This window comes from Porites lutea, chromosome 5 (assembly GCF_958299795.1).
Source record: "Porites lutea chromosome 5, jaPorLute2.1, whole genome shotgun sequence".
Lineage (NCBI taxonomy): Eukaryota > Metazoa > Cnidaria > Anthozoa > Scleractinia > Poritidae > Porites > Porites lutea.
Genome location: NC_133205.1, coordinates 32584006 through 32600486, shown reverse-complemented (window position 1 = coordinate 32600486; position 16481 = coordinate 32584006). Strand labels below are relative to the sequence as shown.

The window sequence follows — 16481 nt, the reverse complement described above, 5'->3', positions numbered from 1 at the left end:
TACAACAGAAGATGAATTTTTGAGTTCCTCTAACTGGCTTTCTTTCTAGGCTTATTGTTATCGCCGAGAAGGATGTGGTTTACAACAGATTTTCCATTCCACTTATTAACCGCATGGAGAAGCACTTCTTGGTCATGTCGTCAGGCCTCACTGAAGCACAGAAGGACGTAACCAAGGATTTACAAGGCTGGGTGGAGGACTTTGCACAAGTTTGTCGTCCGGCGTATGAAAGAAAGAGGTTGAAATTTGCATTAATATTTTCTCCAAGTTTACCTCCACCTTAGCTTTGGTTTTGAACAATCAAATTTGACCTGTTATGACCCAATACTACAAAACTCCCATTCCATTTGCATTCGATGGAACATACGAAACTGCGGAAATCGTCAAGACTGATTTGTGTCAGTGCATCTTTATTCTGAATCACACTAAGGCACCCGGGTTCGTTACATGCATGCACGATTTATAGTAATTATGTGTTTGTGTTTCTACGGCCGGGTTCAACAGGTACCTTACCAGCTAAATAACAGTGAAATATGTATATTTATTACATGGGTGAGTCTGTTTTCGCCAGGCGATTGGTCAATTTGCGGTCCGTAACTTGCTATACGGACCAAAATTTCAAACAAAATGCTCATTTCGGAGCTCTAAATCTCTTCCTACCTCGGAAAAAAAGGTTGAAATTAAATTACAAGACGTCTATCAACCTTGAGGACTTAGATTTTGACTTTGTCCTTCAACATTTTAAAATGTGTTTTATTTGTGAACGAAGGCGATGAAGAAACTAACTCGTAATCTAATCGAAGAGGATTCTAGTCAGTGTTTGAAAATGTTATCGAAGTACACAGTTAAGAAGACGAAAATCGACTTGCAGAGATTCGAGATGTTTTGCCTAAGAGAAACTGAGTAATTCCTTCGACAAATATGATAACAAACATGCCTGCACCCGATCATCTTGACGAGCTTCTTTGTCATTTACAGTGTTTTTCCAGAGAAAAATAGACGTGACTTCCAGCCAGACACAATGTCCAGTTTTCCAAAGACTCCACCGTCACATTGGCGAGTGTATACTTACAGTGCTCTTAGTTTTGACCGAATATACTTAACAATATGTCTATAAACCCTGAGGACTGGGATGTTGACTTTGCTTTTCAGATTTTAACCTAGCTTTGTTTGAACGAGAACGGAGCTGATGTAGAAACTGAATCGTAACCCGTAACCTTTGCGTGGAAAAAAATATGGTCCGTGTTTGAAAATTTTAAAGCAGATCACGATTGAAGACTAATGAATGAACTGGCAGAAATCCGAGAAGTTTTTCCCAAAAAATGAACGAGCGAATCTTCGACAATGACAACAAACTTACCTTGAAAAGCTTCTTTGCCTTTTGCAGTGTTTTTTTTTTTTTTCACATGGACCAACGGAGGAAAGATGGAAACGACTTCAAGAAAGATACAGTGCCAACAATTCACCATGCCCGGTTTTCAAAATACTCCAGCGTTACATTAAAGAGCTAAAACTTACAGTGCTCTTAGTTTTGACCAAATAAACTTTTTCAACATGGCGAATTTGTTTTCACTTTCTCGGAAACCCTTTGTTGTGTGCTATTGTTTTCGTGAGCCAATAAAAACTTTCTTTCTTGACGCCTGTCAAATGATTGTCAGATCGCGCGTCCTGCACTTGTTTCTGGTCCCCGAAACTGGAAGAAGCCATATAATAAACATCTTATTAGCCTTTTTTTGCGGTCCGCACTGTAAAATATGGATCCTCGTTTTTTTCCATCGATTTATGGCCTGCGCGCCACGCGCTTGGGCCATAAATCGATGGAACAGAACTCGGTCCGTAATTTACAGTACGGACCGAAAACTCGGCTAATAAGAGGTATATATTTGCCTTCAGCCGAACTTTCACAAAAGGAGACGCATTTATTGGTTACCACGAAGATTGCGTGCCAGCTGTAGTTTTGCAAGTTTGTGCTGAACTTCATGAAGACGGCTCCGACTTATCAGATGTAGAAAGGGACGCATGGCAAGAGAAGGTACTTTCCCTCATTTTATGTCATTGTTTTAATTATTTATTTATTCATTTATTTGCATGTTTTTATTTTCGTTTCCTCGCTACTTAAAAGAATAAACGAGACTATAAAATTACCTTGAGCCTAAAGAAAAACTATGAAAAAACCTTGGAGACTCAAATGGTGATGGTAACTCAGCTCTCACGCGAGGATTTTGTGAGTGACAGCCACAGTAAACTCTCAGTAGTGTTGCTGGTAACCCTCTCTGATCTCTTGATTCCCATAGGATTTCCCCTATAATATTGCTTAAGATTATCTAAATTGCTTGTTTTCTCTCCATTTTTTCAGATATTGAGGTGCTCCCAGGAACGTCTATTACAGTGCGCGACTCCTGATTCTGTGGCTCGTCTGAATTCGTCTCGTCTGATAAGAGAGGCGTCTAGTTTGTGGACTAAGTACTTTCGGGAGCAGGAACACTCAAGTTTGGCTAACTTTTTGGCGAAAACTCTGAAGGAGCTCAAATTTCAGCTGCGTGCTCAAGTAAGATAATTTCATGAGTACTCTTATTTATCATAGTTCTTGCTAAGCTAACGAACTAAATTTCTTACTTTTGTGAATAAAACGCAACTTTGAGTTAATGAAAATAATCCGATAAGTAAATCAACAAGAATCCGTCCTTGACAGGAAACTGCTATTAGATGATAGATCAAGAGGAAAAATAACTTTGAAAAGAAAAGCTCTGAACGAAAAACAAGCACTTGTGTTTCGCTTTGATATTCCAATTATACATTGACGTTCGCATCAAAAAGAGGATAAATGCGGATTTTAATATATTTTAACCTGAGATAAAACGCGGTATACGGTTTTGCTGGCCCTTATTGTGAAATGAGCGCCTAACAGACCAGAGGTTATTTAGTACACAGCTTGTTAGAAGACGTTTCTTACCTTCTCAAGAGAAAAAACACTTTTTGCAGATTTCCACACATTCCCGCTTACTCTCTGACCGCGACATCACATCCATAGCGGAAGCTACTGGCCTTCCTGAAGGCTGTGTGAAATGTGCATCATTACAGCAGTTCCAAACTGAGCAACAGTTCTGCAATTGCATTGGGTAAGCTTAGTTATGATGGTAAATGAATCACAAAATCTGTTATAAAATAGTACGAAGAGTCAACCCCATCCCCCCCCCCTCCCTCTGAGACGGAACCTGTTGGTACCGGCACCTAGGCTTTGTCTCCACTAGAACAGTTCAGAAAAGAAACATATCGGATAGGGCTCTCGTTCATCGCATACAAAAGAACTGTGATTTCGGAACGGTTTATGTAACGGAGGGAAGCTGCACCTGTACCTTTAAGTCGATTGTGACATGTCGGACAGGATTTTGTGATACCCTTTGAGACTGTGTGAACAGGTGTTCATACCAGGCCGGAGAAGATTTTATATCGACATTATAACTTATTTCCGATAGTTTTGACCTGTTTCCCTCTTTGATGAAAACCGCGGGTTTCATCTAAGATTGTCTCTTGGAAAAATATCTATCGTATACAGGTGATCCCTAAAGAAAAGTTGTTGTTCTTCTCCGAGATATGCCCAGAAATACACACACACTTGACCCTGGGTACTTCGTATTAAACACAATTTCAATTTTTCATTTACTTTTGACCTCATTTTTGACAAAGCGGTTTTGCGTTTAGGTGAGAATTCATAAACGGGCGTGAATCGTATTTATTAGCGAGCATTTCCATAAAGGTTAACGGTTATAATCCAGTACTAGGATCACTGTTTTTCCTTTATCATAGGAGGGAGTTTTTTGCAAAACTTGGAGGCAGAGAAGGCCTACTGATAGTTCAATGTGATTCCACGGACCGAACTCTAGACTTGGTTGCTTGTGCCCGACATCTTCTCATAGAAGAGTGCCGAGAAACAGAGAAAGAGCTGGATGAAGAATGCATTGGGTCCATTCACATCTTGATGATTGTACAACTGGCTAGAGTGGCTGGAGGATGCCCCGATTTTGTTGCAGTTCAAGGGGAAGGTTGGTTGTCAGTTCATATTGACGAGCTCTGTCCACCGAGTGAGGAGATACCACCCATTGAAGCTATGACAGGCCGTTCTGTTAGCAGAATATTTGAGAGTGCAATAAACAAGACAGAAGATGATTTCACTGTGCGGCAGGTGCTAGCTAGTTGTGTGCAGGAAGCTGCTAGTAGGATTGAGGATGATGACACCACTCTTGAAAGAGCCACAAGAAGAGTTGTACTGATGGTCAGCTTACTCTCCCCCAAAACGACTATAACTCGTGAAAGTATGTATAAATTTCTGTTGATACTGTTGACAACAGTTCTTCATCTAGAGCGTTTGCAAGACACGTTATGATATAGTCAAACCCTATCGTCGCTGTCACCTCTCTGTTTTCTCTTTTGATCTCTTCTCTGCATTGAGGGTACGGCTCTGCCTCAGTGTTCTTCTTACACTAAGGCGATCTGGCTGTAGTACCCACTGCTACATTTTTACGGAGACTACTTTGCAAACCAAAAAGACGATTGGCTAAAATATCTTTAGAAGACATAGCCAGTTTATTTTTCAATGCAACTAACACACTTCTTTTTACAGCCTCTTTTTATGTCGAGGAATGTTAACAGATAACCCACAGTGAAGTTCGTACTTGGTATTTTTTTTTTCAACACAATCTGTTACGTTAGTTTATCAAAAGTTCAGTACAGCAGGAAAAGTTATAGAGAATTACTGTATGGCCCACGCAGTATCACTCTTTTATTTTAAAAAAATTAACGATGCTAAATCCGTTTGCCAAAAACCTAATAGAGTAAAGAAACGTTATTATAAATTAAGTGTTTATAATAGATCATAATGACAAACCTTTGTAGGTGAAGGAAGTTTTGAGGCAGTGCTTGCAGAACGTGTCTATCAGTTGTTGCAAGAAAGAGATCTACGAGCACCGAATGAAGGAAAAGAATGGCTTGAAACTGAGGCATTATCTGCCACTACAAAAGAAACCGGAACGTTCAAGAAGGCATTGTGGCGTCGCTTCCAGTCCGTTGTAGCCCCATTTCTGGCAGAACTCATTGCATATGTTGACCGAGATGGAAATCTTGAACTGGCAGCTAGCGAAGACGATTGGATCGTAAACCTGTGGTTGAAAGTTCTTCGAAACAGTTCGTTCACTGAACTAGAGTACGATGACTTTTTGGTCCAAAAGGGAGATGCCTCTGTTTTGAGAAGAAAGGTTCCGGTCCAAACATCAGGATATCGCTCCCATTCATTTCAGTGCAAGTTACCATTTTCATGGCTTCTCAAGGAGCGTATGGACGAGTTGCATAGAGATGCGCGGAATATAGCAGGTAAAGGAAATCTCCAGATAAATTGCTTTTTGCGAAGTTAAGAAATTAATTAGTTTGTTATGTGCGTCCATGAGAATGTAAACGGAATTTGATTAAGCCAGAATGTTTGAAAGCTGCCTTTCGTCACAGGGAATAAATTACCGTTCTTCAATCGCTGTTCAAAGTGTATGGCAATACAGATCCCAGTTGTGTTCAAAACTTTAAATCTGATGAATCAATTATACCACCGTTTCTCTTTTGATGCTATAACAATGATGCTAAAATGGCCGAATATTGGTTGATTAAATGGTTGTCGTTAACCTGAGCTTCAAGTGTTCATGCTCAAAAATCAGTTCAGTAATCTCATTTTTTTGTCGACATATTCTAATATACTTAATGTTCTAGAATGTGCTGAAATTAGAGGCGCAGAAATTCTCGACACCTAAGAAAATGTTTAGTGATACCTTATATATTTGAAATTAGTTAAAGCTGATCTCATACTCATGAATACGCGTGAACGCCACTAGTCATTCATTCATTTACTTTGATCGCCATATTTATTTCATTGTTATCGCGATTTTAGTTAACTCCAATGAATCCACAACTGAATGTATGCGGAACCTTCTAAAAAGTTCACAAGTACATGAAATTTTGTCAGAAGCCATCTCCGATGGCGGGGAAGCAGTGGCAGACCGCTATTTGCACGATTTTGCGCACATGACGTACACACCTCAAGGAGATGACGAACTAGAGGTAACAGTTGACCATTTGCCTATTCGACGTTGATGAATAAAAGTAATCCAGGCATTACTAGCTGGATATGCTTTGAATTGGACACCTCGGTCGACCCGCCCTTGCCATTAACCAATTGCTTTGTCTCATGCTAGTTGGGAATCGTTATCCTGTTTGATCTGTATGTATGATTATTTGAGTCGAGTTCCCTCAAAAAAGAAATTGTAGCTTACCCTCACTTCAAGAAAAATGTACATCTTTTTTTCCAGGTTGTTCTGAGAGCGATTGTAGCCGCGGCAAAGGAAATGCATTCTGAGAGGTCCACTGGAAGGCCTTTTGAATTGGACTTGGCAGCCATACATACAGCACATTTCCGTATAAGGCAACGGCTTACTTGGCTGTCACAGCTACTACATTCCAAGACTGATATATCACCAGAACTATGTAACAGTTTTTCTTGGGATGAAAACGAGATGGTAAGGCCTACACGTATGTTCTTTTTATCTTTTTCATGTATATTCTCATCAAACCACAAGTCAAATTTCTGGAAGCCTGTGCCATATGAGAATGTGACTTTTTCGGGCAATCGTAAAGAGGAGTACACTGACAAAAACAAAAGAAAACTTAAAATACAACACGAGCAAATGCATATCTGTTCACTCTCGTAGTCAAGTAATTATGTAAGGTTTTGGACCATAATTAGCATCTTAGATTCCTGACATAAGAAATATAAAAGCATATCTGATCAAAGAAGTCGAATTTCCATTAGTAAATGGTAGTATAGCCTTGGGAAAATCTAGTGTTTATTTTTTTCATTTCAACCGTTTCTGACGCATTTTATTTTACAGTGTGTAGACGCCTGTGCCTTGCAAATTTGTTTGGAGAGTTTAGAGCCTCACCAAGAAAATGTCTCAGAGCCAACACCAAGGCGGGATTGGTGTGATGAAGTATTATCCTTAAAAGTACCAGTGGAAGCAATGATTGGTAAAGCATTCAAAGACAGGCCAGCAGTTGGAGACAAAACTGAAGCAATACTCACACAGTGCAGGTTTTCCTAAATGATATTTCCTATTGATTTTAGATAGAATTTGGTGGTTCTCAACAACTGTCAAGAATTCATCGACCAGCCTTCTTTAAAATTTTCAGGTACATGTGGCAACGTCTGAGTGCAGTGAGAATGTTCATTGAGAATGTGTACCCATCACAGATCAATCCCGATGTTGGGCAGATAATTTTGAAGCTTTGGAAGGTAAGAAATAGGATAAATTTGGTTTATTATCTATATTTAAAGGTTCATATTCTGTGGTTGTACTTATTACTTATTATAAACCCCACGCGAAGCGTAGGCCATTTGCAAATTCACTCATTCATTTACGCTCAGAAGCTCTTTTCCTGGGAAAACACCTCCTATAGTGGTTCAGGTTCCTGTAAATATCCAGTCTCTTTTAGGTTGCATGTTTTTTCTTCAGTTTACCGGGAGGTTTCCATCTGAGCACCGTTTTCGCGATTTGTAATGCTTTTAACATATGACCAAACCACTGCTAATTCTATTTCCTTCATGATCAGTCGTTCGAAAAGCGCTTTCATCATATTTTCTTAATACCTCGTTTTTCACTGTTCAGAAGATGATCCTGATCTCTAAAACGTTCCTTTTTCTCTTCCAGGCTTTGGGTGAAAGGACAGACTTTTCAAAGAAAACCTCTCTTGGTGTTGTTGAAAGATTTTTACTGAGCTGCAGTGAGGATTCTTCTCAACAACATAAGAAGTAAGTAGCTTCAGTTACGATTTTATAAGTAACAGTTGACTTGTGGAAAAATTTGTTGCCCTATGGTATAACGTTGTTTACGTTTCAAATATAATCACAATTTCTACCCTTATTCGCCACTATTCTTCTTTTTAACTGTATTAAATTTTACGCTTACCATCAACATGTCTGTGATGTTCTTTTCTTCCTGTGCAGAGACGGCATGGAAAGTCATGAACAGTTTCTTCAGCGCTGCAACGCGTTTTTCATGGATATCGTTTCTGTATTTTGTTTCGAGGAAGATATTGCTAAGTTGGATCCAGAAGTGTTTGAAATGCTCATGCGATATGCCATGGGAGAGGAGTTGACAGAAACAAAAGCCTTTTCTCCATTTCCTAGCTTTGGAATGGACGCCAGTCCTATAGTCAGATCATTTCTCTTACAACATCTTATTAATTCCAGGTTAGATTCTATATCTTTGCATAAATCAGCATTTGTGGCATAAATCAGCGCTGGTTTGTGGAATAGATCAGCATTTTTAGGCCTGTTTATCTCTTTACATTGGTCAACATGCTCCATTGATATGGTTTGGAATAGTTTTGGGTGTTTTTCGTTTAGGGCGGATTCAATTGTAACACACACGTGTAGCAGTTGCATTTTTCCGTCGAAATCTGCAATCGTTTTTAAGCTTGAAAACAAAGACAAATTCGCCAACGGGCAAAGTCGGCATCATTACGTGTATTCTGCAAATTGATCCTCCCTCACTTTTCCTAGGACTTTTGGTCAAAACTAAGATTCACGACAAATACGTTTTTCACAAACGTAACTATATTAATAAGGTCGCACGTGGGCCTTATAGAGCCAACATTGCCGGAGCTGAAACGATGATTTAACGTGATACGAAAAACCCAGTGATGATAGAACGATGGCTTCATCATCCATTCTACATGACGCATGCGAATGTAACTGTATGGACATGAGAATAGTAATAATAATATTTTCTGTGTCTAATTCTATTAAATATTTAGTGACCAGGAGGCCAAGAGGCATCTTGAACGGTTCTTTTACAAAGCTCAGGGATTGTCCTCAGAAACGCCACATGTTCTGAAAGTTTGTCTCCTAGTTGTGCAATGCATGGAGGTAGGCAAGGATCCAATATATAATGTGTTACTTTACGAATATGATATAAGTGAACCTCATTCAAGTGTAAATGGTGCGGCGGCCTTTTAAGCTTCAACTCTTCTTTTAAAGCTCCCGTTATAGTCTTCAGTTCTTGGAAAAAAAGCTGGTAATTCCAAAGGGTGTCTTTTAACGGAAGGCATTTATCATGTTTATCTTCTTCCTTTTCAGAACTTTTGGGCCAGTTACTGTGCCAAGAATTCCGTCATCGAAGTTCAAGTTACTATTGGTATTGTCAATGATTTGTGCCAAAGTGCACTAGAACTCCTGACGAGGGACGTCTCAAGTTGTGATGAGCTAAATGTGACTTCCTTGGAAGCTATAGCAAAGGCGCGCTGCGCTTTGACCAAGATCGCAGAGTTTATGTATATGAGCGTCGTCAGAGATGATGAAAGATGGTCCAACCAACAAACACGCGCAGTACTAAACCCTTTGTTTAATCATGTCCAGAAGCTGTGTGCTTCCGTCCGGTCCAGTTCGCCCACTATCTTTCTCCTCAAACAGCTAGTTAAGCGTTACGGAGTGAATTCCATTGCCACAGTATCTCAAAAGGAAGAGCTTTCTTGGATAGTTCCTGCTGAATTCAGACAAATTGGGGTAAGGGATTTCTAGCAATCTTTCTTAATCTTGCTTTGTAATGAAATCCTAGAAATGCAAAACCAGTTTAAGTCAGGAAATGGAATTTGTTCGTTCTACATCTTTCCACAAACACGTATTCGCTAAGCGTTTGTTAACCTTTAATAGGGTGATGGAATGACGCTAGACAGGTTCTTGGTTTACGGAGACTACTATCACAAACTGAGAGATTCTTTAGCAGGTGCCATGTTAAGTGAAAATATGGATGAACTTATTGCATCATTGGAGGTAACTTTTGCCCATTTCTTAGTCAATTTATCAACTTCAACATTAATGCCAAGGATTTAATAAATCAGCTATATCTCCATAGCCTTGCGTTCTACCAGGTTTTAAATTTGTGCGGATGTTCACGTTTCTTGTAGGCGATGGATGGTATTCCCAGACATGCAAGAGATGTCATAATACTCCTGGCTTTGTACCGAGAAGTTGGAGTGCCGCAGGGGGAGGAGCAAAACCAGCAACATCTTGGCTCTAAGGTACATTTCCTGAATTCTGGATAATGAATTTTAACAATTCAGTCACGCACCATTTAATAGTAAAAGTCAAATGTTTGCAGCCATTGTGATTGCTGTTATTGATATTAACATCTTATTTTCACTTCTACTGATTTTTATATTGGAAAAGCTTTAGTCTTCATCTGAGGTTCTCTTTCACTTGTTTCTGTGAAATTAGGTTGCAACGTGTCTTTTTTAGTGAAATGAGGTTGCAACGTGTCTAAAATGACTAAATTGCTCGTCTAGTTGCACCCTTTCCTTTATATCACCATTAATTTTATCTACTTTCCACCCTTTAGGCGTGCCAAATGGTAAAAGATGTCATTTTGAAATGTGGCAAATTTCTTTCTAAAACTGTAAGTCTGAATGTTCTTTTCAAGGTGATACGCTGCTCTCACAACTAGGGCCAAGTGAACTCTGATTTTTCTTTCCCGCAAATCAGAGCTCACAGCGGCTTCGTACCGACCTTATTAAACCACGTTTACTATCTTTTATCAAGAGTGCGACAGGGAAATCCCGTGAACACCTTAAATATGTCAGGAATGTTTGAGGGCAAAAAACTGAATAACCGTTATAAGTTGGGTTTAATCGAAATCAAAAGAATCGAAAAGGTAAGATTTTGCTTAAAATAATGTTAAAAGTGTGGAAATTAGCTCCGAAATATCGGCTGACTGTTGAATTGCTGATAAGTTTTTAGCGTACTAAAAATCGTTCAACAATATGTTTTTTTTAAATTTGTGATTCACTTGTTCTAAGTATTTCAGAAAAGTAGATTAGGTAATAGCAACAACGCCATGCATTGAAAGCAACAATTACTTTGGAGTGCGAGTGACTGGTGAAAGGACAACTACAGGCGCTCTTCTGTTTCTTTATGAGTTCGTTCCATTGGCGGCTTCGCCGCGAAAAATTTTCCCCAAACTCGTATGGCAGGTTAGGAAGCGTCAGGTGTTCATGGTTCTTCCGGTCGCACTGTAAATCAATGACATGAAATTTGTGAAATGAGGAAGTAATCATCGTCCTTGTTATGCATCCAGCAGAAGGAAGCCCGAGGATAAAAATCATAAAAATTTAAAATTCGCCTAAGATTTCGTAGCTTATTGGAACTTGGAAGGGCATCGAACTGGTGGTAACACGGAGGGCATAACTGTATCGTTTATTTTTGGGGGGTATGAATGGCTGATTAACTGATTGGTTGATCGGTTTTTTCTTTGGTTTATTGTCTGATTGATGGATTGATTGACTGATGGTCTGTCAGGTAATGAGTAGGTGATAACCCATCACACTCATTTGTTCAGTGTTTTTGCTTTTTATTATAGGGACGGCGTTTGGCTCGCCCACTTCTGAAAAATTCAACAGAGAAGAGTTTTCCTTTTCTCATAATCTCAGGGAGGCAAAAAGACAACGAAAACGCTTTGACTGAGCTGTTGATACATGCAGCTTCAGTCCTCGAGTGTATCGACTTTGATGAGTTGCTGGAGCCCTTAAGTGCGATTCTTCTGAATCCAGAAAAAGTGCTGGTAAGCCGAAAGAGAAGTGTGTGGCAAAATTTTAATGACTCGATATAGTAAAAGTAATGTTACGTGTGACAATGATATTTATTTCTGAACGAAATAATTGGTTTTATGCTTTAAACGTAGTTGTAACAGGAGCGCCAGGATCAATACGACTTAACATGCAAGAAAGCTGCATGGAGCATCAAAGTATAATTACTTTAAGGCTGTTATTTTGTAAAGAACTAAAATGCATATAGGTAATATGACTCAATGAACTAGCGGACCTAACCGAGAATAATGGCATGTCCTGGGGTACCTGGTTAATCCGAAGGTGGTTAACCAAAGCAGCTACAGGGTACAACAAACTACCCGGGATGCGCGGCAAGGGTAAAGAAAAAAGACGTTCCTGAAACTGAATAGTTTTAGACGCGCGAACTGTGAGCTAAGCGAACGATGCATCAAAACAAAGATCTGACCGCAAAAGGACCTTAGACGAGACTTGCGCCACGCGATCGACAACCAAATTCGACTTGCATAAAAAGGAGTAAAAAGCTACTAGAAAAAGCGCCCACATAGCGACGTGCAAAGGCTTATCAAAATCGAAAAGGTGTACAATGCGTAATAACAATCGTGGAGTGATTGGAGCCTTGCTCTGAATTGCTGTTCCTAAATGACGCTTAACTCCGCGTAACAACAATTTATAACCATAATCACTATCCCAAGTCAAATCATGACAGAGAAACTTATGCATATGCTTAATGCTACTTAAATGATTCAGGATAGTACCATGAACGCGGCCGAGTGACACTAAATAAGCTATGTAACGTGTAATTAATTTTACAGTCACTGGAAACGGAGCGGACGAAACCGCCTCACAAAATGTCAGATAAATGTTTATGTGGGAGTTCAAGTTCCGCCGGGTTGAATCTGCGTATGCTCTCTCAATCAAGTCGCGTCCGAGAGAATCCAATGCGAGAATATCTGGTAATGGTTGAACTGGCCTGCGACGATCTGGAACAAAGTCCTGCGGCCAGTCGATGATCTTTTTCTTTGTGTCAGACTTTCCAGTCGCAGAGGGGGGCGTAAGGGTTTGCGGTGATGCGGTTTTGCGTTATTTTTGGTGCGGTTTTGCGGTAATTTTTATTTTAACTCGCGGTATTGCGGTTTCAAAACACTAAGCGGTTTGCGGTTATTACAACCTTTAAGTCGCGGTTTTCGGTGAAAAAAAAAGTGTCTGCGGTGATAACACTCTTTAGAACGGTCGGCATCCGGTTGTTTTGCAAGCGCGAGCCAAGTGTTTTGTTTTACAACGCATCAGGGTTCATTATATCAGCTTACAATTTAACTCTGTGGTTTGCAATTACGGCCTTTTCCAGTTAATACTTAATGTGATTAACCGTTTTGGCCAATGACGCGTCGACTTCGTGAAATTCCATGCCGGATGTTAGCTCGTACAGCCGTACAGCCGTACAGCCGTACAGCCTCGTGTTCTCATTGCTTTGATTCAATTCGCGACAATGGCAACTGAGGTCGTCGAGGTCGCAACTGAAAGCGAAGAGGACGTAATAATTAATTGCGTGGCAATCTTCTATGAAGAAGGAAAGGAAGGGGAGAATTTCAGAAGAGCTGTACGTTTTAACAATCGTCTTCTCCACTGAACGTGAACTCTTTACGAGACAAGAAGGTCACAATTCCAGAAGAAACATTTATTCCGCGTTCCACAACTAGCACAGGGTCATCCAAAGTAATCAGTCACCCAATGTAAGACGTACAGGATCAGTGACAGAGTTTTTCAAAGTCAAGGGAGATAATCGATACTCGTTCAAGTACATGACCAGCATACTTGGCATTTGGTTAGTAGTAAATAGAGTATAACAGTGTAGTACAAGATATCGTTAGCGTTATGATGGTACGTTTAATGCTAACGCACAATGTTATCAGAATATATCACAAGTCTTGCTGACGTCAGCTTTCATATTGTGGCCTACATGTACGCGGTTTCGGTATTCGGGAAAAAATCCTATGCGGTTTGCGGTTTTTTGGCGTATTTCTGTGCGGTTTTGCGGTTTTCAGACCCCCCTTACGCCCCCCTCAGTCGCACATGGCGCTGCCGATGTAGTTGGGGGCGTTGCTGGTCCGAGAACTTGGCGTAAACGGAGCACTTCCAGTTCTAACGCCAACTTTTCTTTTTCCTGCTTCACCAGCTCTAATTCTTTATCCAAAAGTTGTTGTTTTCTTTCTGACGGCGAAGGATGCCCGAGGACAGGCCCAAGGGCTGGTTCGCCGTCGCGGAATTGAGCGTAATGCTCGAATGGCTGAGCTTGCGGCGACGGTGGAAATGCGTAATCTTCCGGTTGGGGTTTGGACCTGGATTTCTGCTTGGATTTTTGCGACATGACTGAAAGTGGAAACAACAAAAGCTAGAGATTGACTATAAAAGTCGAGAGGGCGTTCGTTCCCGGAATGAGATAAACCAAATAAGCGACGTCTTGCTCAAAGCTAACGTGGAGCGATCTGAAAGCCGATACACTGGAAGACTGGCCCGAAAGGGGCGTGTTCTCTATAGCAATTAGCAATCATCACCCATGGTGATCCTTGTACAACGAAGATTCTCCGAAAGTTAAAGTTTACAATAGAGACATAAAGGTAGAGATTGAAGTAAGACAACAAAACGGGTCAATTTTGGATTTCTATTACGGGATTCCCTAAAAATTTCATAAAATAAACTCTAATTACCGTTAGGTACTTAAATAAAACCTCTGTACCCTACCAGATAGTGCGATTTTTTTTTCAAAGTGACATTTTCCATTATTTTCGTTACTTTTTTTAGAACACCTATCTCCCAACTATGCCCGAAGACAGCCTTGATGAAACATTGTCAGCCATGATGAAGGAGGGCGGTCAGTTTTATGGTATGTACAATCCTTAATACTCAGCTCTTCTCCTCGTAAACTTTTTCTTCAAGCCATTTGTCTGTTTCTCGGCACGATTTCAAGGTTTAATATGCTTTTCTTGTTCTTGTAGCTATTCTTCAGAAAGTAGATGAAATCAGCGGAGAAACATTTTTGCATATTTTTCAATTCCTTCCGCTCAGTTTTAGTGTGAGATTCGGCTATTTCGTATATGTTCTTTCGATAATTTTTGGTGTTCACTTGTGCATACACAGTTAGGCTGCTGCACCGTTGCCGCAATCGAGGTTGCTCTTTTATATTCGGGCTATAACTCATCGTAACGGTGGAATATTGCCTACGTCTTCCAAATTTGGTAAGTGGCGGCTGATTATGAGGAAAAAGCCGGAGGAGTACAGCCAATCAGAAACGGTGAAATATCTTGAATGAATAATTAAGAAAATTGAATAATAACTGAATTATCCAGTTTGTGTCTATAGTAATAAATTTGTCGCAAAATGGATAATTTAAACTTTTTAAGAACTTTACTAACTAGAGGTTCATCTCTTAATTACTGAATCCCAAATCAAGGTTATACTTCAGTGTGTTTAGCGTCCTCTGTCTTTCTTTGTTTAGAATGTCCAGCAGGCCATCGATACTTTGTTGGTGACGTAAGTATCTTGTTTTAAGTTAACACAAAAATTATGACATTTAATTCTTAAAGTAATTTTTTTTCTCAATAAAAGGGTAGTTAAAATAGAGGAAACCTTGAGAATGGTCTTCCAAAATCGCTATATCCCAGTTTTGCACTAACATGGCGATGTTGTACTTACAAGAGCAGAACAGTACAAGACGCAAGTGACCAAAACACAGTTACTCTTACTTCGATTTTATTTCCTCTGTTTGTCTATTTGATTTTCTTCACTAGTGCGGAAGACCAGATCAGGAGCGCAATTGTCCTAATTGCTCAGAGTCCGTAACAATTGGAGGGGTAAAACACACATTGGCGCAATCCAACAGACCTGTAAACACGAGGTAGGCTAGCATGCCCTTTGTCAAATCCACAAAACAACAATGGAGAGGGCAAAGGCAAGATATTACTGCTCTAGTTTGTAGGGTAGACACCACACTATTTCTACTATAATGGTGAAGGAGTAAGGGGCGAAATTACTAGGTTTTTTACCAAGTTTATGTGTACACCACGCCATACATAAATTAGGCTCGCTAATACACAAAACGGAGGGCCTTCAAGCAGTTTAAACGATAAGAGAAAGACAACTTTGTTTTCTAGTCTGAGCGTGAGCAAACAATAATCGATGATTTTAAGCGATTTTTCCTACATAATGTCAAAAGTTTAAGTTTACTACTCCGCTACCCGTATTCAGTCACAGAAAGACTTCTTCTAACAGTTTTCATGCAGTGCGATAAGCCTCTAGGCTAGACAAGGAAACAATGTCGCTTTGTAAAATCCCCGTTTTCCTTTCAAGTGACACCAAATACTGGTGTCTAGATGACAAACCATGGAATGAGTGATATCTTACTGCTGTCAAACTCTTCCTTACTGACAACAACTTTTTAGTCTGGACCCTCTACTATTGATGGACTGGTTATTGGTAACAAAGATACCAAACTTCTTATACTGAATTGACGCATCGGTCTAGGACATATAAACTTCTGTAAATACTACTTAGACACTGACCTCTGTTCGAATAGAATATACATTATGAGAATATTCATTATGAGAGAAGAGGTAGAATGAAACAGTGATTGCACACTGTCTAGTAATATGTTATTGATATATTCGATTTAATGTAAGCACCTAAGTATGTGGTATATTGATGATGTAAAACCCCTATTTTCTTGAGCTAAAATCGTCAAGTTATCAAATGATTATCCATTGGTGTAAACCGACAGGGAGTCTCCTCGATAAGCCCATAAGGGCTTCTAAGGCTGCCTGGTCAATATGGTA

The 16481-nt window shown here is 39.8% G+C and overlaps 1 protein-coding gene across 1 annotated transcript in view; it reads left to right on the top strand.

Annotated features, from left to right (window-relative positions):
- LOC140938248 (E3 ubiquitin-protein ligase rnf213-alpha-like) overlaps positions 1-16481 on the top strand; it is an 81839-nt gene that overhangs the window by 54458 nt on the left and 10900 nt on the right. The window contains exons 48-68 of the mRNA XM_073387755.1: positions 50-238; positions 1894-2032; positions 2357-2548; positions 2983-3119; positions 3808-4313; positions 4894-5367; positions 5930-6099; positions 6348-6554; positions 6927-7126; positions 7225-7327; positions 7743-7843; positions 8039-8284; positions 8851-8962; positions 9173-9598; positions 9746-9865; positions 10000-10113; positions 10431-10487; positions 11448-11648; positions 14455-14536; positions 15149-15183; positions 15441-15547. Of these exons, the coding sequence (XP_073243856.1) occupies positions 50-238; positions 1894-2032; positions 2357-2548; positions 2983-3119; positions 3808-4313; positions 4894-5367; positions 5930-6099; positions 6348-6554; positions 6927-7126; positions 7225-7327; positions 7743-7843; positions 8039-8284; positions 8851-8962; positions 9173-9598; positions 9746-9865; positions 10000-10113; positions 10431-10487; positions 11448-11648; positions 14455-14536; positions 15149-15183; positions 15441-15547 (3918 nt within the window). The remainder of the gene's footprint in view (positions 1-49; positions 239-1893; positions 2033-2356; positions 2549-2982; positions 3120-3807; positions 4314-4893; positions 5368-5929; positions 6100-6347; positions 6555-6926; positions 7127-7224; positions 7328-7742; positions 7844-8038; positions 8285-8850; positions 8963-9172; positions 9599-9745; positions 9866-9999; positions 10114-10430; positions 10488-11447; positions 11649-14454; positions 14537-15148; positions 15184-15440; positions 15548-16481) is intronic.